Raw genomic sequence first — 27,957 nt, forward strand, 5'->3', positions numbered from 1 at the left:
GAACTGCAAGAGGCAGGTGGGCACCATTCTGCATGGGTTTTGGCTGCGTTAGAAAGTTCTGTTTTTTGGAGTGCAGTCCTTCAGCGTATTGATCTTGTGTTGGGCCCGTCTCTACCTTGTACTTCCATGTTGTGTTCGGTCTATTCCCAGCTGGCATTTAGCTGCCCGTTGGCTTACTTTTTTGGGCTTATAGAACCCTCTAATTGGCCAAAAAAACATGTTTTAGAATTTCGGAAACGTGATCAAGCTTTCTGTTGATGGCTGGTTACATGATTTGTCAGTTCTCTGTAGCACGCAGAACATTTATTTTCAGATTAAGAAAATGTTAGATAAATATTCTGATATTTGGGAAGCTTGTAATGAATTGTATTTTTAATGTCCATTCCCCTTTATTTTTTTTCTTCTCACCCCTCCCCCAATCCTTTTCAGTTCCCAGTATATGGTGACTGATTTACAGTTGTTGGCATGTTGCTGCTGTATTTCTACTTCATTGCTTGTGGTTTTTGCTTCATTATTTTATCCGTTTCAAAATCTAGAACAGATCTCACACAAATGTTTATGAATTTTAATAATTCTTTGTTTCCATTGAAAATCATAGTTAATAAATAAAAATGAATGTTTGCTAATGATATCTGAACAATTGTCAGAAGCATAGCATTCCTCCAAAAATAGGCCATAAATAAGTTGGCCACAGAAGGAGGGTTTTGATCCCATGGCAACAGCTTTTAGCTGCTAATACATTTCTCGGTTAAATAGGAAGACTTTTTCAATGCAATGTTTAAAATCATGATAGGAAGTATATTAGGTTGACGGAAACTATTTCGTACTTAAGTGCATAGGTGCTCTAAGGCTAGTTCAAGCAGCAGGCATTGTAACCTCACAAGTCAACTCTAATGACTGATTTAAGTTACAGTAGTAATGGCTTTTTCCAATTACAGGTCAGTAGTGATGTTACATCTAACCTGTAATAGGAAGCTTATTCACAGACTTGTCTTGGCCATTGCAGTCTGCCATATCTGCCATATAACAACCTTTGAATGCAATAGAAAAGTGACCATATTAAAAAAAAAAAGAATATGCTCATTTCCCGATACATTTATAGTTACCCAGTTTTAAAACTTAGTACAAAATACGGTACATAGGTAAATTATCAAAATTCCCCAATTTGCTTTCCAGTGGAGGAGAAACCGGATTTAGTATCTTCAATCAATACAGCAGAGTACCAACGTTGGGTGAAGTGCATTTGCATTGTGAATTTATGCTAATTTAATTATCCATAAAGGTAGCATTCCGTAACCAGCAATTATTTCCACTCCAGACAATAGAAATTTTTTTAACTGGTACTTATACAAGGATTCAAAAGCTGCTTTAGGTGAATAGAACCTACACTGAATAAAGATTGGGTGAATAAAAAGCTGCTTCTACCCAGAAAGCATTTTGCAAGCAGATAATATGTTCATGCGATACAATACCCACATCACGCAAACAACTACATTTTATCCATTTGAGTGTCAGCAATCTCATTCGAAATAATTAAAAAAAAAACAGCTAATATACACCCATGTAAGTTCGAGCAAGTAACAAAAGGTCCCGTATGCCCAACAATCTCAAACTATCACCAAATGCGGGTGATACATTTAGCATATAACTAGTCAAAACTGACGTGCGTTCCATGTAGTTTTCACAATATTTATGTACTGCATAATAGCAACATGCTACTCGCACACATTTAGTGGACATTTAAGGAACTTTTCATCATGCACGCAGGTATTCAGAAAGTCAGAGTGATGCTATCTGGTCCTTTTAAACTAATACAAATTGTCTTGCATTGAAGTCAGAGCATGACAATGGAGTGGTATTAAATCATTGTTAGCAAGCAGTCAATTTTCGGATGTTGGTCCCTGTTCTTGGTGTGTACTTTCCAATTGCTTGCCAAAAAGTCCCCTTTCTTGATCTCAAATACCTATCCAACAGACATGTGGAAAACAGAAAGAGTACTAATGTTACCTAAAAACAGGGACAGCTCTTCAGACTAAAGAGGAAACCTTGCTTCTCAGCTTACATCTGTGTGCTCTCCAGTTTATTTGGGGGAGGTGTCGGGAACGGATGGCAATATTTGTTCAGATTCCAGTTGAACAGGGAGATTTGACTGATGCAAATTGAGTAAAAAGAGGGCCACTATATAGCCTTGTTTTATTCCCCGCCTACCTCAGCACTCTCCAGTTAGGACGGATGGATCATAACCAATGAACGTGCTTGCAGGGCTACTAAGGGATTGAGTAAAGCACTAGCTATCCCCCAGAGAGAAAATTCCCCGCACAGCTTCTGCCGATTTATACATACTAAGTGACTATTCCCACTGTAGCACACTGAAAACTCCAGCAGTAGCTTTCCTGTTTAGCCCCTTTAGCCCCTTTTAGCCCCTTTCAGTGGATTAAAGGGCAAGGGGGTCTAGATGGTTGGTGGCAAAGAGGGTAATACAAAAGGTGCAGCAGCAGCTTTTTTAATTTACCAGTGCATTATGCAATCACATAGATCATCTTTATCAAAAACTGTGGCAAAGTCCACAAAACAGCCGTGTAGATTAGGTTTTCTTTGGCATGCTGCTTTCCCGTAAAATGCCATAGTTAAAGTTTGCCTACAAGGAAAAATGTTCAAACCACGTGGCAAAGGGAAGGTACTAGACACGTAAAGCATTAGTTTCATTCCATTGCAGCCTGGTTGAAGATTCATAGGAGGTTCAGAGTGCCTTTGGGAGAATGGTTGAAGATAAAGAGAACCTGCAGTGGACAAAACTTACCTATCAGGGTACCCATCTGAGTTCAAAGGACACATGTAGTTAACTTCCTTCAGGTTGACATTGGAAAAAACTAGCTTGTGGTTGCTGCTGTAGATGACAGTGGGACGATCGGAGCAGGCAAAGACATTTGTGGTGGACAGAGAACGGAAGGTTCGGAGCACTGTGGGTTGCGTACCAAGGGTCACTTTTTTCCGGTCACTCAGAAGACCTGAATACAGGAGAAATTAAAGTTAGGGACTTAAATCCAGAATGAGACTATTCTTGAAAACCAAGACACTCGCATAAATGTGAAACCTTATCCAGCTAGAACTACGCCATATTACTTTCACAGCAAATCAAAGGGATCTATGCGATTATTGCGACGCCCGAAAATGCTGACTTTTATTTAAAACCCCTTTACACCATATATATATATACACACATATATATATATATATATACACACACAGGTGGAGACCCCCGTACCTCCCCCATATTGTAATAATTGTAATAATTTATTTAATGTGTTACAGTTTGGTTAATAAACTTTACACATACATGGCAACAAAAATATAATAATGAGATTAAGATTACACAATTAGATAAAATGGCAATACTAATAATAAATAAATAAATCTAGCCTGGACACAATCATACATACTAAGACCTAAAACAACCTAAATCAACCTAAATCAAGCCCTGTAAATATCACATCAGAACTCACCAGGATACGAAATACTGACAATATTAGGAAGAAACAATTAGGAGTTAGAATTCACAATTACAGAGTAACGCATAGCCCAAAAAGGGTTCTCGTAAAGGTGTATCCCATCACTACTCCTGAGTGTAGATAAGGCCACCTATTCAGATCTTAATGCCCAATTTTCCCTCTATGACCAACCAGATGTTGTATAAAACAGTTAGAATATGGATATTTTCGGAATTTAGGCAGTGATGCCAAAATAATGCCTTAGAGGTTGCTGCAGAGTCATGAGTATACTTTCCCATATGTTGATGTATTATGTCTGTCATACTACTACATTGTGTCAGAACATGTTGTGCTGTCTCTAGAACATTATTGATTTTACACAATCTGCAAATCCTTAGTGCCGACAGCAATTGATCTCTCCGGCCCGTGACCCATAGGGTCGGGAGTTGGTCCAGTCTTAATAGGAGTACAAAGCGTTGCAGTCTTTTGCAAGGGCATAAGTTAAGGTAGTCTTGCGGTCTCATATACGTGTACAACCTGAATTTCACAAATTCATAACTTTTCAATGCACTGAGGTGGGCAAAATTCTCCAACCAGTCCCACATATCTATTCGCTTTTCAAGGGCTCTCTGAACTTGCCTGGTATAGTCCCCTTTGCGATACGTCCATCCTATATCAGCAAGATATCTTAACATTAAAGCAGCGGGTGAGAGGGAATTTTGTTTTTTACATATTTCCTTATCCACAGCAATCAATACTGGATTTGTTGTACCACTACGCATTTTAATAAAAAGCCCCAGTCTCTTTCATCACTATAGCTTTCAATGAAGGTATTCCCAGCTCTAGGAATATAATGGCCATTGGAATTCCTGGGGCAAGGCCCAAGACCCGCCGCCAGAATTTCCCTTCTATTACTTGTAGCCAGCTAAGATCTAGGTCGAACAGGGCCTCTAGTCCGTAGGTCACCATGGGTGTAAAAACCTGCACATAGAGTTGGCGAGTGCCCCATAACGTAAAACCTCCTTGCTTGTTAGTGAAGTTCGCAACCAGCGATGTAACCTGCGCTGCTCGCGTCTTCCGAGAATGTTTGCATATACTATAGTCGCCGCTAGGCTCGAAATCAATACCCATATACCGATATTGTGGGGCGTAAGGGATTATGTTCTTACCCACCATAAGATTTACGCGTGACACTCTTTTATTGGTAAATCGCAATACCTTAGTCTTATCAAGATTGATAGTAAGGCCATTATGATTCGCATAATCCCACAAAGCGGTGGCCGATCTGCGTAGGCCACTGATTGTGTGATCAAAAATGACCAAGTCATCTGCGTAAGCCAGGACAGTGCATACCAACTCCCCAATCTTAGGTGGGCAATTTGAGACGGCCGTTATGGCCAATGGTATGTCATGGACATACAGATTATATACCAAAGGGGCCGTCACACAGCCCTGTTTCACCCCCCTGTTCTGCAGCACTTTATCAGTCAGGTGTCCCTCTTGATCTAATTTCAGTCTAACTGACGTATTATAGTGCAGCAATCTAAGGTAATACAGGATGCCTGCTGGACAACCAAGACCGTTAAGTTTAGCCCACAAACGTTCTCTAGGGATGGTATCGAAAGCTGCTTTAAAATCAATATATAAAGCGTATAAAGGTGGTGCACCTTTATTGCGTGCTTTAGTTCTCAACAGGTTCATGACCATTAAATTGTGACTCGTTGAATAACCCTTCCTAAATCCACACTGGAAGATGGACAGAATATTGGCCCTTTCTACCCATGATTGTAATTCCACAAGCAGTAATGAAGCAAACAATTTACCCGTTGTGTCCAACATGGAGAGGAGCCGATAATTAGTGGGATCTAGGCGATTACCCTTTTTAAAAACAGGTATCAATACTGCGGTTTGCCATGAGCTCGGTATTAGCCCCTGTATCATCTTCTTAAACAGTATTGCCAATACGCTCGCCCAAAACTCGGGCTGCTTTCTCATAACTATATTGGCTAGACCGTTAGGTCCTGGAGCTCTGGACGGTTTAAGCGTCTTTATCTTGGTAATTATGGCCGCGTATGAGATATCAAAGGCCAGATAGGGAGCCAAGGTTATCTGAGGGCCCAATTCGTCTCTCTGTAGTATTGTATTACGGGCTAGTAGAAACTTAACCCATTCCTCAGCTTTAATTGGATTAACCATTTAGCCCTTCGATGACTCCCTAGCATCCCCCAGAAGTGACCAGATACTACGAGTGTTTTAGAACAAATCGTCTGCACTAATCTCTGGTGAGCCCAGGTATTTACGACAGATTTTATATTTTTAATAATAGATCTATATTTATTTTTAATTTTCCTCGCAGCCACTCGTAATACATCAGATGGTCCTAACTTTTTCTTACTCATACGCAGTTCCCGTCTCAGTCCCTTTTGGCATCTCTAATATTATTATAAGAGCGAAGCCCACCCTCCGGTCTAAACATGCTAGTGGTCGGAACCAAAGCATGTGTATGAGAGAAGGCTTTTATCCAATTTTCTATTAATTCAATAGACATGGAATGGAAATCGGGTCAGTTTGGCCATTTATCCATCTCGAGTGCCAGTGCTGCCTGATTAATGTTCTTAGCCGACCACCTAATGTTGGAGCCTGATTTATTCGCATAGACTGTGCCCATATTGCACTTGTCGAAAGCTCTCTGTTGGATGTTTAGTATACAGCGGAGAGCTGAATGATAGCTCCATTTATTTAGTGATACAGACGTATCTTCCACTAAGAGGAGCATTTTAGGGCACATGAAGATGTAATCAAGGGTACTACTATATAGCCCATTGGACCAAGTATGTTTCCCCGGGTAGTCACTATTCGTATAGCAGTTCAGCATTTCCAGATCCCATTCGTCAAGCAGCCGACGCCAACGTGGCCCCTCAATGTCAGTTTTAGTATGAGTTAGGAGATGTTTCTCTCTTAACTTGGGGTTTTGAGGATATTTCCCTGTCTCAGCAGGAATACGACAATTAAAATCACCCACAACAATAACTGCTCGATTACCAGGTAGAACCGACCAAGAGGCCAGTAATTCATGAAGGGCTTCTTGAATAGGTTCACTAGTTCCCGCATGCGGGGGATTATATATATTTATCAAAAGGAACTTCCCCTTATCAACCTTTGTTCCATATTCAACCTCTACTGCCAGCATATTATCACAAACATTACATGGTATCTGTCTCGAGGGCAGAGAGCTAATCACACCTATCAAAAGCCCTCCAAATGGTCTCCCTTTATTGCCCTTCTTAGCAAAGGATTGATAATTCATGTATCCATCAAGTAATATAATGTCCATTGCCCATGTCTCCTGTAGGCATATCAGGCTATGTTTCACAATAAAATTAACCGAACCCTCCGGCGTCAACAGATGAGCAAATCCTCTTGTATTCCACGATAACAATGTCAAATTTCAATGTTTAGGCAATACCTCTGGAAGAGATTCCGCAAGCCATTTTAGGACCAACTGAACATCAGCAATTTCAACTTTCTTTCCTTTAGGTATCAAGGGGTACTCCACTGGTATGACCGGCCCACTTATTTCCACAAGTTCAGCACTGGTGTCAACTTCATCCAAGTCTGCATCAACCTCAACATCCACAGCCCTCAGCTCTTCACGGTATTTCCTAAGCATCTGTGCGGTGGATATACATTTACAATGTAATGCAGACACACAAGGATTGAGGCCTTTTAATGGTTCCACAAACAGGAAATCATCTGATTTTAAGACGCGTAGTTCAGGGACCGAATGCAGACGTATTAGGAACTCTGATCGTGGCAGCCATCTGCGTTCGCTGGTTTTATACAGGTTTTTAATCAAGCAGATTCTATTCCCTGAAAGATCGGCTCCATCCTTAACTGGTCTGAGGGGAGAAATGGTGGTACTAGCCGGGGCTGGTTCAGGTTGAAATACTAAGTCAGGACCCCTAATCCGCGTTTCCTCCTCCTCTTGAAGGTCGGCCTCAAATCGTTCCCATTCGTCTGCCTGGTCCTCTGTTTCAACCACGGTCGGCATTCTTCCTTCATCAGCAGTCAGATCCACCATCACTGGTTGTTCATATTTGGGCAGCGAGACTAGGTCCGTATCTTGATCAGTGATGAGCCAACTGCAGAGGCGGCCTTCTCCAGAGCCCATCTTTTTCTTAGCTCTGGCTGCCCTTTTTTTTGCTTTTTTTGAGCGCCCACCAATGTACGCCATCTTATCTTCTTTAGTAACTTGCATCGTATTTTCCTTGTTCTTTTGCGCTTTCTTAGCCAGTTTGCGTTGTTTACAGGAATAGAAAACTGTCTCACTCAGGTCCACATTTACCGAGGAATCTTTATCAGCTATCTTATTTATCTCCTCAGCCATACCTATGGCCTCCGATAGATTGATTTCCGCCTCTACCTCCTTATTCTTTTCTTCTATTTGTGTATTAGGCAATGGGTTAGTATTCGTAAGAATCCGCCCCGTCATTTGGAGCAGAATTTTAAGTGCAAATTGAAGGGAGGCCACTGAGGATTGAATCTCTGCCAATTCCTTTGCCCCAGGGAACAGGGTGGAGAGATTGCCTTCCTCTGAATCCGGCCCATCCTCCATTGACACCATTACCAAATTAGGGGAGGCTGACAGTCGGCCCAAAGGTACATCGTGACCCATGATGTTAGCTGGAGATGACATAGAATTATTATCCTGTGGCAGACCTTTGTCTTCCGGGGGCCTGAAGATCTGGGGAGTCAACCCCCGCTGAATGCTCAAACACAGGTCTAACAGCGAATTGTTATCTATGTCGTCAAAGTTAGTGGAGCTCATTGGGTCACCACCCCCATCACCCGATAAAACGGGGTCCTCAATGATCGTTGAGTTAGTTTCCGTTATGGGAAGGGGGGCAAAGAAACCAGTTATGGCTCCCTGTCCCAAGGGAATGGATATGCTGGATTTTTTCTTGTTATTTGTTTTAGGTTTTCTCATCTCCTCATTCAACGGGGTTTCCACTTCCAATTGTTTCTTTGTCTTGCGCAGATTGTACTTACTTTGTGTCATTTTCTTCCCTGGCGCCATTTTGTCATAAAGCAGTGTTTATTGCAGAAATCAAGGTACCTTCTCTCTAGCCGGTTTCCAGATTCTGCTAAGCCCAAATCTGAGCCAGATTTCAACACGTAACCTACACTGTCCTTACTAAACTGAAAAGGCGCAGAGCCAGCTGTCGCCAAATACCAGCGCCCCTCAGGCAGGCACTATGCAGGTTCAGCACACACACCCAGATGGACTCCTCTCCATAAGGTGGCTATACAATTATATCAGACCATGGGAGGGAGGCTGGGTAGAAAGGTGGGGGGGACTGGTAGCAAGGGGAAGGGGGGAAGGGGGCTCAGTTTAGGAGAGCAGCGCTGCTTGCTAGGCAGTGTAATCACTGCAAGTCAATATGGCTCCCCCCTGCGCTGCACAACTTTTTCCCCATATGCTGATTACCCACCGCAAACTACCAGCAATGGATGTGCTGGTCCTCCAACCGCTCCCAGAGTTCCACCACCGACAGAAGTCGCTCTCCGCCCTCCGTAGGCACCCGAGTACTCCAGCGGGCGTCCCGCGGGCGAAGATGTGCCGCCGCGGCTGAAAGCACACAGCAGGCAGACTCTGCGAGCCGACTCGAGCACAGGGACCAACGCACGCTGACACTCCGCCGGCACCCGTGTGCTCCAGCTGGCGTCCCGTGGGTGAGGGTACCCTGCCGCGGCTGAACGTGGATGAACGCACACAGCAGGCAGACAGGCACCGCAAGCAGACTCGCCGTCGTACGCTGACAAGCGGAAGCGGGCTCAGCCTCGGGCTACTCACACCTGAGGAAAGGACCCTGAAAGAACGTCCACGCCGACTCAAGCCGCACCTCGTAGAATCGTTAACGTCAGAACGTGAACGATTGAGGCCTGCCTCCGAGTCAACAGTGCAATGTTCAGTTGTGCCTGTCACCTTTTGAATATTATATTCTACACCCCCCCCCACATATATATGTACTGTAGGGGGGAGTCAATGGGGGAGTTGGTTGGGTGGTCGATTGGGGGAAGGGGGCACAATCACCCAAAAAAAAAAAAAGAGTCCGCATTTTCAGCCGTTGTAATTTTGAGGGTGACATTTTAGTACGATTCCAATCAAGGTAACACCTAGTGCAAATTATGCAGCAGCAGTCACCACAAAATAACAGTCCAACACGAGCCACCTTTACAAATCCAAACCTAAAGGGGGATGAATGACTAAGTGCAGTCATTCAGAAGTGAAATAGTACTAAACCAACTGTCATACAGAAAGATGAAATGCCCACGTGTGTCCAGAGGAAACTGCTAAATTTTAACTCTGGGAGCAGGCTTAGGTTTGGCAGCCAGAGCCTCGCAACATTACATTAGCATACCCTTTACGTTCACACATCCAACAGTGGTGTCTAGTGAGTTCTCTGGAGAAAATGGGACTACGGAATCGGAGTAAACAGCAACTCCAGTGGCAATGAAGTCAATTGAGTCCACTGTGCTTGCAATGGGATTCAAACAAAAACCAGGCTGCAGGTGACTGGTTAGTGTGGGTACATTGCCTATGTACACCACAATGGAACGATAAATTCGAATGAGAGAAATCCAGTCACTCAACGCCAATTGTTAGATTCGAATATGCTTCAGATGCATATAAAATGTATTTGACAGAAGATTCAGCCTGACGCATGGTTCGAGCAAAAACGTGCTCTTTATCCGAGGCTGAGAAGGCAGTGCATCAATTCAGATGTACACAATAGTTACACATAATTGAACACCCATAGCACCAAACAAAGGGTAGACAAGTCAACAGTTCAACATATGTCCATAAATAATGATTCACACAGAGGGGGGTGGGGGGGGGGGGGTTGTCATAACATTACAACCCAATATGCATATAGATCATCAATATATATCCAAACAGAGAACATACGTCATCAATATGTATCAAAACAAAGTAAAAGTACATGTGAATATAATCAATACAAAGACAAAAACATGCAAGAGAAAGATAAACAAATATTAATATGCTTGCTTTTGAGTATATATATATAAATGGATAATGCGCAAAAGGGTGAATGAACGTCCAAGTTATAGCATTCGTGACGATTTTAAAGGAAATACCTGGTTTGTGCAGCAATCTTTGCACATCACGAATCAGTCCAGTCAGGTATGACTGCCTGCTGGACCCCTGTCGGGTATGTATAATACTGGAGTGGAAAACAGAAAATGTAAATGGCTATTAATGCTGTATTCGCACAACTAATCAAAGGTATAGATACTTATTAACGCCTATAGATACTTATTAACGCTCATTCTGATATGAAGGTAAATAATCACATAACTCGCTTGCTTCGCAGTTGCGCAATGAAACTATAATTTGGATCTGTTGTTGCCAGTTCGAAAAATAGAGATTCCAAACATTTGTTGTAATCAAATCAGCGGAGGGCATCACACAGAAAAAAAGAGTAAGAGGAGAAAAAAGGAAAAGCAAGGCAAGCGCCAATCAGAAAGGCCTCAAACTGACAATTCGCAAATCATTCATGCTGTGAAATAAGTGCCGTAATCTAGCGGGGTCCAAGGGACCATGTCCCAATGTGCTTAATGCTCATCTAGGTGGTCGGCTGTAGCCGCACTGGATACTGAACGTGGAACGCGATCAAAGCGCACTCGCGTGTATATATAGATTTGCTTGTTAGCGAGTGCAAACAAAAGACGCGATACAGCAAAAGACGCCGCCATTTTAGGAGGGTAACATGCCGGTCACACAAGTGCATGCGAGCCCAGTGAGCTGTAGCTAATAAAAGTTAACTTTCCAAGCCAAGACAGTTCTGTATTAAATCAAGGTAATACAATCCAACAGTGCGATGGTGCGTCCATAGCTTCAAAATCCTAATTAGATCTATAAGGTGGGTGGGGACCGGGAGGTATGGTGATAGTCATAAGGATATGTGGTCAAGGGCTTGCAGAATGCTCTCAAATCCTAGCTTCACCACTGAGCTAAAGTGTGTGATCCTGAGCAAAACATTTAAGCAGTTCTGAGGAAAACTACTGAAGTCCTGTTTTCGCACCAAATATAGAATGGTCTGAAAAGAGTGAAGGTGTGCAGTTTTAAATAACTAACAGGAATATTTAGGTTTACTCGGATGGAAATACATTAATAATGCTGATACAAACTTGCAATCACTGAGTTTATTTGTTGAGATTCCCACATAATTTGGAATATGCGTTTTGCATGAGCCTTTGTGTGTACTGTGATGAATCAAGGGTATTCATCCCTTCTCCCCAAGGGTGAGCCACCCCCCTGTGAGGCTAGGAAGGTGGGCCCACACTGCAAGTCCCTCCCTAGAAGTATTGGCAAGTGGGACTTCAATGGAAGTTAACCCCCCCCCCCATCCCCTTAAGGGCAAAAGGACTCCCATTCCGATTAGGAATTCCCTAGACCCAATACCATATCTACATATAATGGACTGCCTGCAATTAAGATCAGTCATCCTTACGTTTGCCCTCAAGCAATGGAGGAACAAAATAGCCATAAAAGAAAAAGGCGATGTCTCTTTAAAAGAAAACTTGTATACAATTGGGACAAGTAGCCCTTGTGATGATTGAGAGTATGGTACGCAGGGGACGCACTGCACGCAATTACACCTTGGAGAGGCAAAGCAGAATGAAATCGCAAGCCTGCAACTTTTGGAAAGGCGAGCAACATCAGAGTGAGACACCAGACAGTGGACGAGCCCTGCAACGGGGAAACCGTTGTCTGAACTGCAAGCTAAGACTTGTGTAAGGTGGTGGCGTGACCACAGCTGCTTTGTGGTGGGTGAGATGCCCGACTAACGATATACCACTGGGGAAGGGGATACAGCAAGCTCCCTGCTGCCTACATATGTAGATAGCACCCTACATCAGAGGGACCGAGAAAGCTATGCCAGCAAAGCCAGACACACAAGCACAACCAAGAAGCAGAATGCCAGAGTGTGCACCGAGCCCCACAAGGTTCCCCAGCGTCAGAAAATGTACCTCTCAAAGTCAGAAGTATAAAAGTCAAACTTTAAATGAGCAGAATTGGAGATATCTGAAACCAATACAGAGCATGACAAAAAATGCTATTTGGGAAACAGATAAAAAGTGGAAGCGAATACCCTGCGAGGAAGGGAGAAGCCCCCCAGGTACTGAGGCTTGAAGAGACGAGAGCCCAAGGCAAATAAATTGAATATGTACTGTGAAATCAGACTGTCAAGGATACAGATTTAAAAAAGAGAATCCAATACCAAGAACCCAGGAGAGGGGAACTCATAATTTGGATGTCGTCATACAAACCGTAGGGACTGTCCAGTCAGTTTCGAAAAAATAGTTTCTACGTGCAAAAGTTTCGACACAAATGCATCGGAAAATAAAGTTACATTTTTTTTTTCATGTTACAGGTTTTATTTTTTTTTCGTATAGAAAAAAAATTGTTTTAAAAAGAAAGCAGGGGGTTTGAAACTTGTTTTCGGTGCTTTTGTGTCAAAACCTTTGTATGTAGAAACTTTGACTGTCGAAACAGTCACTATAAACCACCCTAGGGTATGTTAACCATCAAGAGTATAAGAGATATACAAGTAAAGACACAAGCATGAGGAAATTCAAGGAAACGTTTTGTAAAGAGAATGCAAAGCCCACAAGTATTTGGGAAGAGCTACATAAGCTCATGAAGGAAACCTCAAGAGACTATCATGGATAATAACTTCAAGAAACCTATATTCTAACGAGACATTTGTGTATCAATAACCACAGTAGATAATATGCAGACCCATAGAGAAAACGCTGGGAAGAAAGCAAGAAGAGAGATGACCAGGAGAAGAGAGACATTCTGCTGGCTTATTTTGAGTTCATGTTAGGGGTAAGGTCAGCTAGAGTTAGGTTCGGACTGAGGACAAATTATACTTTTTGACTTCATGATGAAAGACAAGCCCATTTAGTTAATTTAGATGGGCAATAGGGAGAGAGAGGTATTTTTCCTTATATTTTCATTAAATAAATGAAAAATGTCCTCAATGTGTCTGACTCCATTTTCCAACCCGTCACAGTACACTTATGTAAATCGGTCTCCTTTTTTATTTTAAACTATGGTAGTGCAAGGGCATAGTTTAGAGCATTTATGATTGGAGCAAGGCAATTCATGAGTTGTGCGCAACAGAAATCTCAGGGTTTTCGATTGTCAAATGTAGGCAGATCTGAGCCTGCTAGCGTTTGTGTCTCTTTAACTTCCAGAGTTCATCTGCTGTGTTTAACCCTAGAACCAAGCACATCTTTCTGGTACACTGGTGTGGCTGCTGCCAATGCAGAACTCTGCTTCCATTCACCCACATTATAGACCGCAAATGGCATTTCCTGTGGATCTGGGGCATGCTAGGGATCCCATTTGGACTAAAGTTACACTATCTGTTCACACCTATAGAGGACAACCCTGACTTTATGGCTGCTTACCTGCCAAATTCCTTTTTGGGTTCGGGGGCCCCTAGTGGGTGATCTATCGCAGACTTATTTGTTATTTGACAAGCGTGTGTGACGAATCAAGGGTATTCTCACTGTTCCCATGGGGGGAGCCCCTTCCCATGAGGCTAGGCCGCTACCCGATATTTCCCCTGGGGGTGGTACTCAGCAGGTGGACCTCATGGAGAGGGAAGCCCTCCATGAGACCTGGGACCATAGCTTTGGAAGAACAGAGTACTCACCCCCTCCATTACTGTCCCCACTGTCCTTGCACCCCCTCAGTACCCTTTGGTCCCCACACCTCTATATATTTCACTATAGTCGAGGACTTCATTATTCCGAATGAGACGGGGAAGAGTGAACCTTACACAGGAAGAATACAAAGCATCACTGACACGAAGACGATCAGGCAAGGAGGCAAAAGCCCACCGCAGAGCCACCATATGCGGCGCAGCGTACTAGAGGCAACCTCAATGATAAAAAAGCAAGGAAGGACTGCATATTTCATCAAGCCAGCCCTGGAGGAGCAGGGAACCAGATACCGGTTCCGTGGCGAGGGACTTGAATGAAAGAAACAGCGATGCAGTTGGAGAGCAGAGGTTCCAGGAGGTCCATGTAACTGGGACAGAGAGAAAACCTGACTGGCAAAGACAACTGAGAAGGAGCCCAGCCTAAGAAGCGCGAGAGAGCCCAACCACTGCGGAGCCGCAGAAGATAGGATGCTGGGCGCGGTAGCAGCACAGAAGCCCCGCTCTACTCCCAGTGTAGACCGAACCCCAGAACAACATTTCCCTAAAGGTAGGGGAAGGGTCGGGCCAGCTAATGGGTCACAGAGGGAGCTAAACAGATTAAAAGGGCTCACACTAACACTCTGGCAAAAAGCAATATGATAGGTTATTTATAACGCGCTTAATACCCAGAGGTTTCTAAGCGCGGACCTAGGGATCGAACCTGTGTTGCTCCGCACCGTCTTGCTTCCATGGCGAGCGCGTTGCTGCTGATCTATCCTCCTGAGATAATGCAAGAATTATTCCGTTTGAAACAACTTTGCGAAATATCCTATGTGGAAAAGTACCTGGCAGGAGTGTACACCAGGTCTGTTTAAATGGACAGAGTGAAGCATATGCAGAGGTCCCACAGAAATGGTATACCAAGGTCTGGGGCCCACGTGAAGATGGGAATTCCTGCTAGCAGCACATACCAGGGAGTCTGGGACCCATATGAAAGCAGGCACAGCCTCCCAAGGTAGTACACAGGGGTCAAGAACCCACACCATTGCAAAGAAGTACAATCAATGGGCTGTGGCCCAAACGTGAGGGAGGTCCTGAGAGAACATTGAGATTCTACTCAACCTCTCGGCCACTTTCGACACAGTAGACCACCAGGCGCTTACGGACACCCTATATCGGCACATGGGGTTCAGCAACCTCTTCCTACACTGCTTCAAGTACTACCTCACTAACCACAAGCAGTTTGTTCAGATGGACTCCTCTAGATCGCAAATGCTACCCCTGTAACCTGTGGAGTCCTGCAGTGTTCCATCCACTCCCCAGTGATCTTCAATCTATGTATGGAGCTGGTGGGAATGCTCCTAGACACACAACACCCACCAATACGCAGACACACAGTTATACCTCAAGATCAACTCCAACAAAGACAGCCATAGGCCCAAAACCTGCCTCTCGCTGACCCAGTCTTGGATGACCAGTGTATACCTGAAGCTCAACCCCTCCAAGACCAAAATCCTACTCCTCGCCAACACTGAACACCCAGACATACAGACCTGGCCATCAACCATTAACTCTGAGGGCTTCTCACCAGAGCTCACCTCCTGTGTCAAGTCCCTCCCGTTCCACATCAACAGACTCCTTTCCTTCAAGACACACATAGCTAAGAAAACTCAGACACGTTATCAGCTCTCACGCCTGTGGAAAGCCCTTACCCCCCCCAGAGAACTTTAGATCAACCGTTCAAGCACTGGTCCTATTCCACCAGGACGGGGGCAATGCACTCCTCAAAGCCCTCCCATCATCCTCCCTTGTGCCCTGCGAAGTGTCCTACGCACGGCCGCACTCCTTATCAAGGGTCTAAGCAGATATGACCACATCACCCCGGCCCCCCATCGACCTTCAATGACTGCCACTGCACACACAAATCACCTTCAAGTCTTGCTGCATCATCTATAAGGCAGTCACCCCAAGTCACCCAGCTACCTTGCAGAGAAAATTAATCTCTGGCAGACGGCGCACCATCCAGAAGGCAGGACACGTGCAGACTTTAAATGTGGCGCTGCAAAAATAAAGGCCAAGAAAAGAAGCCTTCTCGGCCAATGCCCCAAGACTATGGAACCTCCTTCTCCGTAAGCATCAGACTCACACCCACGCTCCTACAATTCAGAAAAGAACAAAAGACCCACCTTTTCAAGGAGTATCTTAACACCTAGGATATCACGTTGCTCCTCGAGCCATCTGACTTGCTGGCCACCGCCCATCCCTCAGCTCCCCGCCACCCGGTACAGCTGTACCCCCCCCTGTATCCTTCCCCCCCATTCCTCTGTATCCTACCTCCGCTCTATATCTGTTCGGCTAACTCTGAAAAACACTTAAGTTATGCATCTGTACTGTTTAATACCTCCGTAAAGTGCTCCGTTGCTCCTTGAAACTAGGTCCGCCCTCAATAAATACAATAATAATGATGATGATGAACGGCCTGGAACCCACAGAAAAGAGAAACCAGCAGCAGAACCATCAAGGAGAGCCGAATACACCCCAGAGGGTTCTGGGGGCCATGTTGAAGTGCAAGAAACCAAAACAAAGGGTTGGGGCCCTTTACCAAAGAGACAAGCACTTTTTGGAACTTTACAAACAAGTGTTAAAGGATAGTAAACCAGACTTAATGCCACATTTGAGATCTGGGAAAGTGGAAATTCTGTTTTGTGAAGAGGAGGTCCACAGTCATGCCTGGCTGGATAGTGAACCAGATTTGGCACTACATTGGTACCTTGGAGATATTTGAGCATTGTGTTCTGTGAACAGAAAGTCTACAGTCAGGTCTGGTAGAATAGTGAACCAGACCTGATGCTATGTTTATGAGCTTAAGCATAGACAACAGAAGAGCCCGCTCAAACCCCCTTGGCATTTGGGAATTGTGTTTTGTATATGTTATACCTACTTGTAACAAAGTGTTTTATTTCATACAGCATAAACAAATGGTACATGACAAGATTACAATTTGAACAATCAATGCTGGATCACAGATGTACAGTCTGAATTGATAAATAAGAACCCACTAGAAAGACATTTAAAAAACAAATGTATTGAAAAGGAAAAGAGAAGAAAAGAGAAGAGGAAAAGGAGAGGCAAAAAGCACACAAATAACAATAATGGTATATAGTTGACACATATTCGCCATGCACCTCAAGAAATGATCCCCAAGTGTCCTTAAACTTATCAGTCTTGCCCGAATGCTTATAAATGGCTTTCTCAAATGTGGATATGGTTAACAGTTCATCCACCCAGTCATCAATGCAAAATGAAGTTGATGACTTCCAAGCCCTTAGGATAATTTTTGTATGCCATCATACGAGCTCGGAGTAACCATACTTTTTTGCAGAATGGCACGTCTTCCAATGGAGATACATCTCCAAGAATCATAAGAGAAGCACACATTGTAATAGGACAGTTTAAAACCAGGCTCAGTCTTTCACCTACGCTTTTACAAAAGTCCCTTGTTTTTGGGCAGGTCCAGAGTAAATGACTCGGGGAGCCCTTGGACAGTTTGCATTTCCAACATTGGTCACTATCAATAAGGTGTCTCTTAAACATAAGTTCTGGAGTCCAATAGGTTCTCAAGAAAAGTTTAGTCTGGGACACTCTCAGGCCCCAATCCACACTGACCAGACGGACATTATTGCAGCATCTCCGCCAGCAGTCCTGATCTATTCTTTCACCTAGCTCGTTGGCCCAGACATTAGCCAACTTAGGGACACCTGTGTGACTGGATAACAGTATGCCACACATTGTAGCTCCAGCGATGTCCACACCGTATGCAGAGTCATCAGTTGCGTAGGCTCTATTCTGGCGGCAATAATACCCTATTTTGTCTGTACTCCGCATAGGTGCAATCACAAGTCAAAATCGTGGTGCAAACGAGCGAAGGGGATCCAATTTCCATCCACAATCAAATCCTTTATATATTTAAATCCTGCCAGGAACCAGGAAGGCCAGAAGAGTACTTTCCAGTCACTGGTCAACTCTGGATTAAGCCAGATTGATGTGTCCAGAAACAGATCTGGGTCACTTCCAACCCGGTGTGATATGTGGCGCCAGCTCTGATGCAAGAAGGCTGTCAGAGGGTTCTCAAGTCGAGAAGGTCTAGTTACTGTTGTCAGCAAGGCGTTAAGTGCCAAGTGCGAGACTCTACTGCACTCAGCCACAATTTCATCCAGTACATTTTGTTCAGAGCCTGCAGTCCGGCATAGATGTCTGACGGAGAAGGCAAGATGGTAATCGAAGTTTGGCATATTCAATCCGCCTTGTCCCAAAGGCAGCTGCATTTTCCATAAGGCCATCCTCAGTGGTTTGCCATCGCATACACATTTTTGCATACTACTGTCCACTTCCTTGAAAACGTTTCTGGGCGTCTTAATAGGGAGCATTAAGAGAATATAATGGGGTCTTGGTGCCATGTTCATTTAAATGCAGTTAATCTTGCACCACAGCAACAGCTTCAAGAGTGCCCATCTGTCCATGTCAGTTTTATCTTCGGCCATTATGGAATCAAAATTCAACTTTGGTAATCCTGCAATCTCAGAGCCGATCCAGATTCCTAAATATTTCATTTTCTGAGTGGCCCATATAAAGTCAAATTGGCTGCATTTGTGTCTCAAACATGATTTGTTGATGGGCAAAATCTCAGACTTGGACCAGTTAACCTTGTTACTCGACACTATAGAAAAGCACTGGATATCTTCTGTTAGATGCGGCATACCAGACCCAGGGTCACGTACCGGCAAATCGGCATAGAGCCACATTTTATTCATATCAACTCCTTCTCCAATAGCACAGATATCTTCATCTGACAGCAACATCACCGCCAATAGTTCCATGGCTAGGATAAACATGAGATGTGAGAGCGGACATCCTTGTATAGTCCCTCGGTTCAGTCTGAAGGGATCTGATATCAGGCCATTTGTGAGTACACTAGCTGTAGGGTCGGTGTATAAAAGCCTCACCCATTGTATGAAGTTCTCCTCAAAGAACAAGTTACTTATCAACTGGTAACGCTCTTTCGACTGGCTGTTCCTCCAACGTATTCCACATCTTTGACATGCAAGGTCCACAGCTGTGTACTTCGGAAACTTTTTCGGCAGAGGGTGTCCTGCGTTGAGTCGATGTCCCTCGAAGGCCTCTGTCGAAGGTGACGTCACCGGATGTTATAAATAGGACGCACGGCGCCCGTAGCCTCAGTTTATATTTTTTCCTCCATAACGTGCGACATGCACATATCGAATGCCTGCTGGATTGCACATAGCATTGCAGGAATGTAAGCTGCAATAGCATAGGAAATTCTCCAGAGGGGCAGGCTGGGAGGGTGATGTGGAATACGTTGGAGGAACATCCAGTCGAAAGAAAGTTACCAGTTGGTAAGTAACTTGTTCTTCGAATGGATTGTGTCCTCCAACGTATTTCACATCTTTGACAGACTCCCAAAGCAGTACCAGAAAGTGGAGGAGGGAAAAGAATTTAGAATACCCAATCAGACGGCAGAATAAAGTACCGCCTTAAAAAAGGCCATATCTTGACCATGGAGCGTATCCAGGGAGTAATGTTTGACAAAGGTGTGGAGAGACTTGAGATCCTCCTCATCGGCACACCATCACCATCCTTTCCCCTCACTCTCTGGCCGGCCTCCCTTGGCCCTCCACCTACCCCCACATGCGAGGCTAGGAACCTCGGAGTCATCCTTGACTCCACCCTTTCCATCTCCGGCCACATCAGAGGTCACTAAAAAGTCAAATTTCCTACTGCACCTCCTCAGAGGTACTCTGCCTTTCCTCTCCTTCCCCCAGAAGCTCATGGTATCCCCAAGCTCTGGATCTCTCAAGTTTGGACTATTGTAAAAGCCTCTTTCTAAATCTACCAGCCTCTAGTCTCTGCCGGTCTGCAACTAATCCAGAACAGGACTGCAAGACTTGTCCTTGGCCTCAAGCCCGGGGATCGTATCTCTCTAGCTCTGAAATCTCCCCATTGGCTCCCAGTGGATGCAAGGATTACATTCTAAACCCTCTGCATTGTCCACAAGGCTTTCTGGGGCCTGGGCCCAAAATACCTTCAGCTATCCCTCCGCAAATACCTCCCCTCTCGAGCTCTTCTCTCCTCCAACTGACTCATGGTCAGTAGTTTTTCAAAGAAACGAGCTGGGGGTAGATCTCGATCTTCGGCTGGGGCCTCCCTCTGGAAAGCCACCCTGCCATCTCTGGTTCCGGAAGCACCTCAAGACCTTCCTCTTTTCTTCTGCCTTCGCTCCCCCTCTCCCCTGCTGATCTGTTCTCGCTTGGCACTGTGCATCTGGCCACCCTCTGTCCTCCGGGCCCAGGTACCTGCTCACCCTACCACCCTCCCGCACTGCCTCCGGGCCACCCCTTGCACTGGGGTCTGTTTCTGTACCCATACAGCCCCCCTTTTTCTTCCTGCACTTATCAGACCTACCCTGTCTGCTGCCTTAAACCTAGCACTTGCATATTGCTGGCTGCACTACCACTGTTTGTTGACTTTATTAATTATTTATTTATTGTTATTTATCCATTTATCCTCTGCTTCGCGCTTTCCAATTCTCCCCCTTCCATGTACTTTCCCCCTCCCCCTCTCCCATGCACTTGCGTGTTCTCAATTTCACTGGGCCTACTAAGATCGCCGTTTTTTTCTCCCGTTCCCCTCTCTTGCCTTGTCACGCTCTGAAACACTTTTGTACGAGCGCGATAGAAATAAAATATCAATAGAAGCCCAGGTGGCTGTCTCACAAATATTCCTAATAGGAACTCCCCGCTGCAGGGCTGTGGAAGTAGCCATGCCCCTAATGGAGTGAACTTGCAACCCTTCCGGAGGGACCTTGCCCACCAATGGGCAATATTCAGTAATGGTGAGGATAATCCACCTGGACAAGGTCTGTTTGGTAACAGCCTGGCCCAATCGGTGTCCAGCATCCCCAACAAAGAGTTGATCGTCCACTCCGACCCTGGACATCCTAGAAATATAAAAGCTCAGAGCTCTCCTAGGGTCCAACCTATGGAATCGCTCCTCTTCCTTAGCAGGATGAGGAGAAGGATAGAAAGAAGGAAGAACGACCTTCTGGCTTAAATGAAATTCAGATACTACCTTAGGCAGAAAGGAAGGACGTACTTTCAGTACAACCCTATCCTTGTGTAACACGGTAAAGGGCAGATTAGATGAAAGTGCCTGCAATTCACTCGCTCTGCAAGCGGATGTAACCGCAACCAAGAACACTGTCTTGAAAGACAACAGTCTCAAAGGACAGGAGTGCAAAGGTTCAAATGGAGCACCCATCTGGAATTTCAAGATCAAATTCAGATCCCAAACCGGCACCTGGAACGGGGACACCAGGAACACGTTAGTGAGCCCTTTAAGAAATTGGGAAATCAAAGGAATCTTAAAATAAGAACATTCTTTAGACGAGAGCTTGAAGATACACAGCGCCACCAGGTAACCTTTAATGGTACATACTTGAAGGCCCCTGCGGGCCAAGGAACGAAAGCAAGATGGAACCATGGGAATGGAACACTGAAAAGGATCAACATTTTGTTGCCTGCTCCAGTCGCAAAACTTACGCCAACGGCACAGATATTTGGTTGCGGCCCGCCTGGCCGAAAGCAACACCTCCATCACGTCATCTGGGAGGTCCCAATCCATATAGCTCAACCTTTCAGATACCAAGCATGAAGTTTGAGAGTCTTCACCTCTGGATGGAGAACCCGGCACCCCACCACCCCCGACCTCCCCACAGGCGCGCAAGAGCAGATCCTCTCGGTAGGGAAGACGGCGTGGAGGGTGGATTGACATTTCTAGAAGGTCCGGGTACCAGACTCTCCTGGCCCAATCCGAACTAATGAGGATCATGTGGGATCCAAACCTCCGCAACCTCATTAACACTTGAGGAATGACTGGGACCAGAGGAAACCCGTACAGAAGTGGGAAAGACCAATCCACTACGAAGGCGTCTCCTAAGGCTCCTCTTGGAGGAAATACCCTTGAACAGAATCTTTCGCACTCCGGTTGGCACTGGTCGCAAAGATATCCACTTGTGAGGTCCCCCAAACAGCAAAGATCTCCAGAAGGACTTCCTGAGCCAACTCCCACTCGTGAGAGACTGCTCTGCCTGCTCAGAGCATCCGCCACCACATTCTCCTCTCTGGCCAGATGAACTGCAGAGAGGGATATTCCTTGCTGAATTGCCCAGAACCAGAGCTGCATTGCCTCTCTGCACAATGGGGGTGACCCTAACCCCCCTTTTTTTGTTGAGGTAATGCATGGCCACTGTATTGTCCGTCATGGTCAGGACACACTTCCCCCGCATAGACGCCAGAAAAGCCTTCAGGGCCAGCCTGATGGCCCTCAGCTCTAACAGGTTGATGTGGAGTTTGGACTCCGATGGAGACCAACGACGCTGGCAGTCAAATCTTCCGCATTAGCGCCCGGTCCTGTGAGGGAAGCGTCCGTCACTACGGTCACCTCCAGCCACGGTTGCCAAAACGGCTCCCCATTCATCAGGTTCCCCTCATTGGCCCACCGCAGCAGATCCTGTAAGAACGAGAGTGGAATCTGAACGGGATCCGACATCCTGCCTGAGAATTGTGACCCCTGCAATGGGTCCTCAAGATGCAGTGATCTCATCCTAAGCCTGGCCTCTGGCACCAGAAGAATGCAGGATGCCATGAGGCCGAGCAACCTTAAGAATTTGAAAGCCGGGAGACGCTGGGCATTTTGAAACTTGTCCACTATCTGCACAATGTGATGAGCCCTCACCTTGGGAGGCAGGCACATCCAAGGACGTGTCCAACACAGCCCGAAGTACTTGAGCTGTTGGGAAGGTGTCAGATGCAAATTCTTGAAATTGAGGGAGAAGCCCAGCTTGTGGAGGGAGCGAGACCGAGATGATCCATCGCTTGCTTGGGAGAACGAGCACGGATCAGCCAATCATCCAGGTAGGGGTTAACGTGAATGCCCCTCGATTGAGATACGCTGCCACCACCACCATTAGCTTGGTGAAGACCCTAGTACGGAGCTCAATCTGAACGGCAGGACTTGAAACAAAGTGCGAGTCGCCAGCCGTTAACCTCAGGTACCTTCTGTGCTTTGGATGAATCGGCACATGAAAGTAAGCATCCTGAAAGGCCAGAGAAACCAACCAATCCTGAAGTCGAAGGGCCTGGAAGACCTGAGAAAGAGTGACCATCTTTAACTTGTCGTTCCTGAGAAGTTTGTTCAACCAACGCAAGTCCAAGATGGGTCTCAATCTCGAGTTTTTCTTTGGAATCAAAAAATATGGGGAATACCATCCCTTGTTACTCTCCGCTACAGGCACCAGTTCTATAGCGCCTTTCTCCAACAGGATCAAGATTTCCTGCACAAAGAGCGGATCTGGAACCTTCAAAGAGAGATTCCCTGGTGGGTTGTCGTGAGGCCGCTTTAGGAAGAAAAGGCAGCAGCCGTGGGCTATTGTATCCAGAACCCACGCATCCGAAGTAATGGCTCGCCATTCTTTGAGATGCTGAGACAGTCTGCCCCCAACCGGCGAACAACGCAACATGGCCTCATGATTGTTTTGTAGCGGCTGCGGCAGCGCCTGAAGGCAAAGAGGCAGCTGCCTGAGCAGCTTTGGCACCCCTATTTCCACGACCACCACAGGTACTTTTACGCTGACCCCTTTGACTGGCAGCTCCGCATCCTACCAAAGGAGGAGTAGTAACGAAAAGAGCCTCCCCTCCACTGCTGTCCCCTAGATCCAAAAGGCGGAGATTGACGCACATCTGCGCTCAAAGATTTCGCCGCAGCTTTTGAGGTCGGCAACCTCTGAAGGCTCTCGTCAGCCGTGCTGACAAACAAAAGCGCGCCATCAAAGGGCATGTTCAAAAGACAGGCTTGCACATCCGGATCAAAACCCGACGTCCGCAACCACGCAAATCTGCGTATAACGGTGCTCGCAGTCATGGACCGGCTAACACTGTTGGCAGTGTCCAAACCCGACTGAAGGGATTCACACATGCACGAGAGCAAGGAACCCATCCCTTTCTTCTCCTTCGGGAATATGCTCAGCCGCAAGAGAAAAACAATTCCACAGACTGTGTGAAAATCTTGCTAAGGCACAAGTGGAGTTGGCTGACTTCAGCGCCATACTCCCCGCAGAAAACCCCTTGCGTGCCCAACTCTCGAAGCGTTTGTTTTCCCTATCAGGAGGGATGGTAGGGTATGCCGCCTGCCTCGAGGTGGCCGTAACCACCTGAATCACCAAACTCTTGGGAGTGGGGTGAGATGAAAGGTAGCTGGGGTCGCTACCGGAAGGGAGATATTTTTTAAACAATTTGTTAACTGCTGGAAGATTTTCCGGTGTTTGCCAAGCAGCTGCCACCCTTTCCTGCAATGTCAGATGAAAAGGTAACACCAGGTCAGAGGACGGACCTTGATCAAAAATATCCATCAAGTCATCCTGAACAAAAGCTTCTGGAGGACTAGACCAGCCAAAATACTCAGTGACCCTAGCCATCAGTCTCCTGTAGGACAACTCAGCATGAGCCCCAGGCTCAGGCCTGCCAAACTCCACCTCAGGAGAAGTGTCCAAGCCACTGGCATCATTAAGAGATTGCCGTAACTCTTCCAATTGACTGTCTCCGGAAAAGACAGGCACCACATCAGGCTTAACAGGGTAAAAATCTAATTCTGATCTCTCCTCAATCTCAGATGTCATCCAGAGGGAGGAAGAAATCATGTTTGAGACACAAATGTAGCCTTCCTTGGAGGCTCCACAGTACCAGGGATCTCCATCGGCAAATTCCGGCCAGAAGGCCCCGAAGCTTCGACATCCATATCCGACGGACACGGCACTGACGGGACGAGGACCAAGAGCTGGAAGCACGTCTCTTGCAATCATTCTGAACCTTGTTCGAACGGGACTTCGAAGGTTCCCGATGAGAATCGCACCGAGGACCAGAGCCCGAAGTCGCACGAGCCACGGATTGAGACTGTTCCTTGCCGGCTTCTTCGAAGGTGCGGATGGAACTGTGCCCTGGGATTGGAAAATCGCCAGCATCTGCTCCCTGAAGCCTGCCCATTCCTCCAGAGTCGAGGACTTCGTAAGACAAGCCACTTTCCTTGCGGCGCCATCCTCAGAGGAGGACGGGGAAGGCAACCGGTGACATTGCTTCCTGGAATGCTGAGACAAAGCGGATGAATGGCTGGAACCACTCTGGGACTTTCCGACGCAGAGAGCCACCCCTCAAATCGTCGGTGGACATCCCCTTAGAAGTTTTACGAGACTTACTGGGTTTAGAACCCCTACCTACCTGAAGCATCCCCTTACGCTCCCGCAGGGTCAGCAACTGGCATTTGGAACAGTCGTCTGTGTCATGACTCTTGCCCAGGCACCAAACAAATGTGATGCGGTTGCGTAATCGACATCTCAGACTTGCAGTCCCGGCAAGTCTTAAAGCCAGACCGCAGAGTCAGAGGGGTCAAAGAAGAAGACATTCACGAGGAATACACAAGGTGCGCCGAGTCTCCGAAGCAAACACGTTTTTGGAAAAAACGGAACTGAGGCTACGGGCACAGTGCATCGTATTTATAACATCCGGTGACGTTGCCCTCGACGGAGACTTTCAAGGGACATTGACCCGACGCCATCGACGTAGGACGCCCTCTGCCGAAAAGTACACAGCTGTGGACATTACATGTCAAAGATATAGAATACGTTGGAGGACACAATCTATTCTAAAACAATTTTCTTCAAGCACTCTAACAGATATGGTTACTCAACCCTATCAAAGGCCTTCTCTGCATCGAGAAGAGACCACCACAGCTGGATACATTTTTTTCCATCCGATATCAATAGCTAGGAGTAGCCTCCTCATATTATCCGCCGCTGATCTTCCTGGCACAAGTCCACCTGGTTTTCTTGCACTAATGAAGGCACAACTTGCTCCAGTCTTTTGGCTAATATCTTACAGCCAATGTTGATGAGGCTAATCCGTCTATAATTTCCACATCTAGTCAGTGATTTATCTTTCTTTGACAAAACAGTCACCAAAGCACGTCGCATGGAGTCCGGCAAAGACCCAGATTCGAATGAAGAGGTGAACACATCACAGAGCAGCTGCAGGGCGAATCAAGTAAGATCTGGGAAAATGCTAGTAATCCATCAGTACCTGGTGTTTTTCCTCCTCTGAGCATGGACACCGCCAGGCGAACACCCTCCAAATCAATTGTGTTTCCTAGGAGCGTGGCTTGGTCATTCGTCAGTTGAAGGATATCAACATGGTCCAGGAAAGCTAGCATTGTAGCCTCATTATAACTTAATACCGATTCATAGAGATCTTCATGAAATCCTCTAAATATCCAATTTATACTTTTTTGATGTGTCACCAGATTGCCGGACGGGTCTCTCAACTAAGTGTTACAACGTTCACTTTCTGTAACTTTTATTCTGTGATCAAGCAGTCTTCCTGCCTTTTCTCCATCTTCAAAATAGTTTATTTTATTCCTAAACAGAGCATAATCCACTTGCTCAAATGTAATTTTGTTAAGCTCATTTTTTTCTTTCATAAATTAGATCTTACTTCCTGGTCATGATTCACCACATTTTTTCTCCAGCATTTCTGTTTCTTCAGTTAATCTCCTCATTTCCTTTTCTTTAATTTTCCTGTAATTCCCTGTTTTGGACATCAATACACCTTGCATATAGCACTTCAAGGTCTCCCAAACAACTGGGATAGAGGCATCATCAGTTCTGTTGACTGCAATCAAGTTCTCAACTTCACTCACAACATGCTCTTTGATTTGCTCATTCTGTAATATGGCTGTGTTCATTCTCCACCCGAAGGATTTGCCAAGCGTATGCTGCAAGGACAGGCATAATGATAGAGGCGTGATAAGAAATCCCGATGATACCAATTTTTAAGTTATACCAACTAGATGTCAAACGCCCAGTTGTCAGAAAAGGGAATAGTTTCTTACCTGTAACTCCATTTCTCCAGCATTGGTATCTTTCATGGATTCACATGCTTAGAATATTCCCCATCAGGCTGGGAACCCTCGATACATTTATAAAGACGTTTCCATAGGAAAAATGGACACTTGTGTCCTATCTACGTCGTTTTGGGCCGCTTACGCCTGTGCCAATAGGACGTAGCTGTATAAATACCCCGCCCCCGCCGCTCCATTCAGATTTTAACCCCCCAAAGTAGTCTGGGGTATAACTGTTTGCATACAGGGGTGGCCGGCGGGCGCATGTGAATCCATGAGAGATACCAATGCTGGAGAAATGGAGTTGCAGGTAAGAAACTATTCCCTTCTCCAGTATTGGATCTTTCATGAATTCACATGCTTAGAATAGATTGTATAGCAGTACTGACTTGATGGTTTGCATGAAAACTATTACCAACATTGCCACACATGCCCTTTGTCATTGAGAAACTTTTAGTCTTTACAAATTAACCTTAAAAAACACATTACAATACATTGATCAAAGGATATACCCCTGCATAGGGCTTACCTCACTGAAACAGATGACGTAGGACTGCTCGTCCCATCTGTATACCTTCTTCATGTTGTTCGAGGCAATAATGGCGGGTAAATGTATGTGGCACCGACCAGGATGCCGCCTGACCGTTATCTCCCAGCGGAATCCCAGCCCTCAATGCCGCCGAAGACAAAGTGGATCTCGTGGAATG

General features: G+C 45.7%; 1 protein-coding gene across 1 annotated transcript in view; it reads right to left on the reverse strand.

The window, feature by feature from the left end:
* The window catches only part of DDB1 (damage specific DNA binding protein 1), a 1,539,839-nt gene that overhangs the window by 781,583 nt on the left and 730,299 nt on the right, over positions 1 to 27,957 (reverse strand). Inside the window, exon 16 of the mRNA XM_069623834.1 lies at positions 2,801 to 3,008. Coding sequence (XP_069479935.1) covers positions 2,801 to 3,008 — 208 coding nt within the window. The remainder of the gene's footprint in view (positions 1 to 2,800; positions 3,009 to 27,957) is intronic.

The sequence above is a fragment of the Ambystoma mexicanum genome, chromosome 11 (genome assembly GCF_040938575.1).
Source record: "Ambystoma mexicanum isolate Mex_15411 chromosome 11, UKY_AmexF1_1, whole genome shotgun sequence".
In the NCBI taxonomy this organism is placed as follows: Eukaryota; Metazoa; Chordata; class Amphibia; order Caudata; family Ambystomatidae; genus Ambystoma; species Ambystoma mexicanum.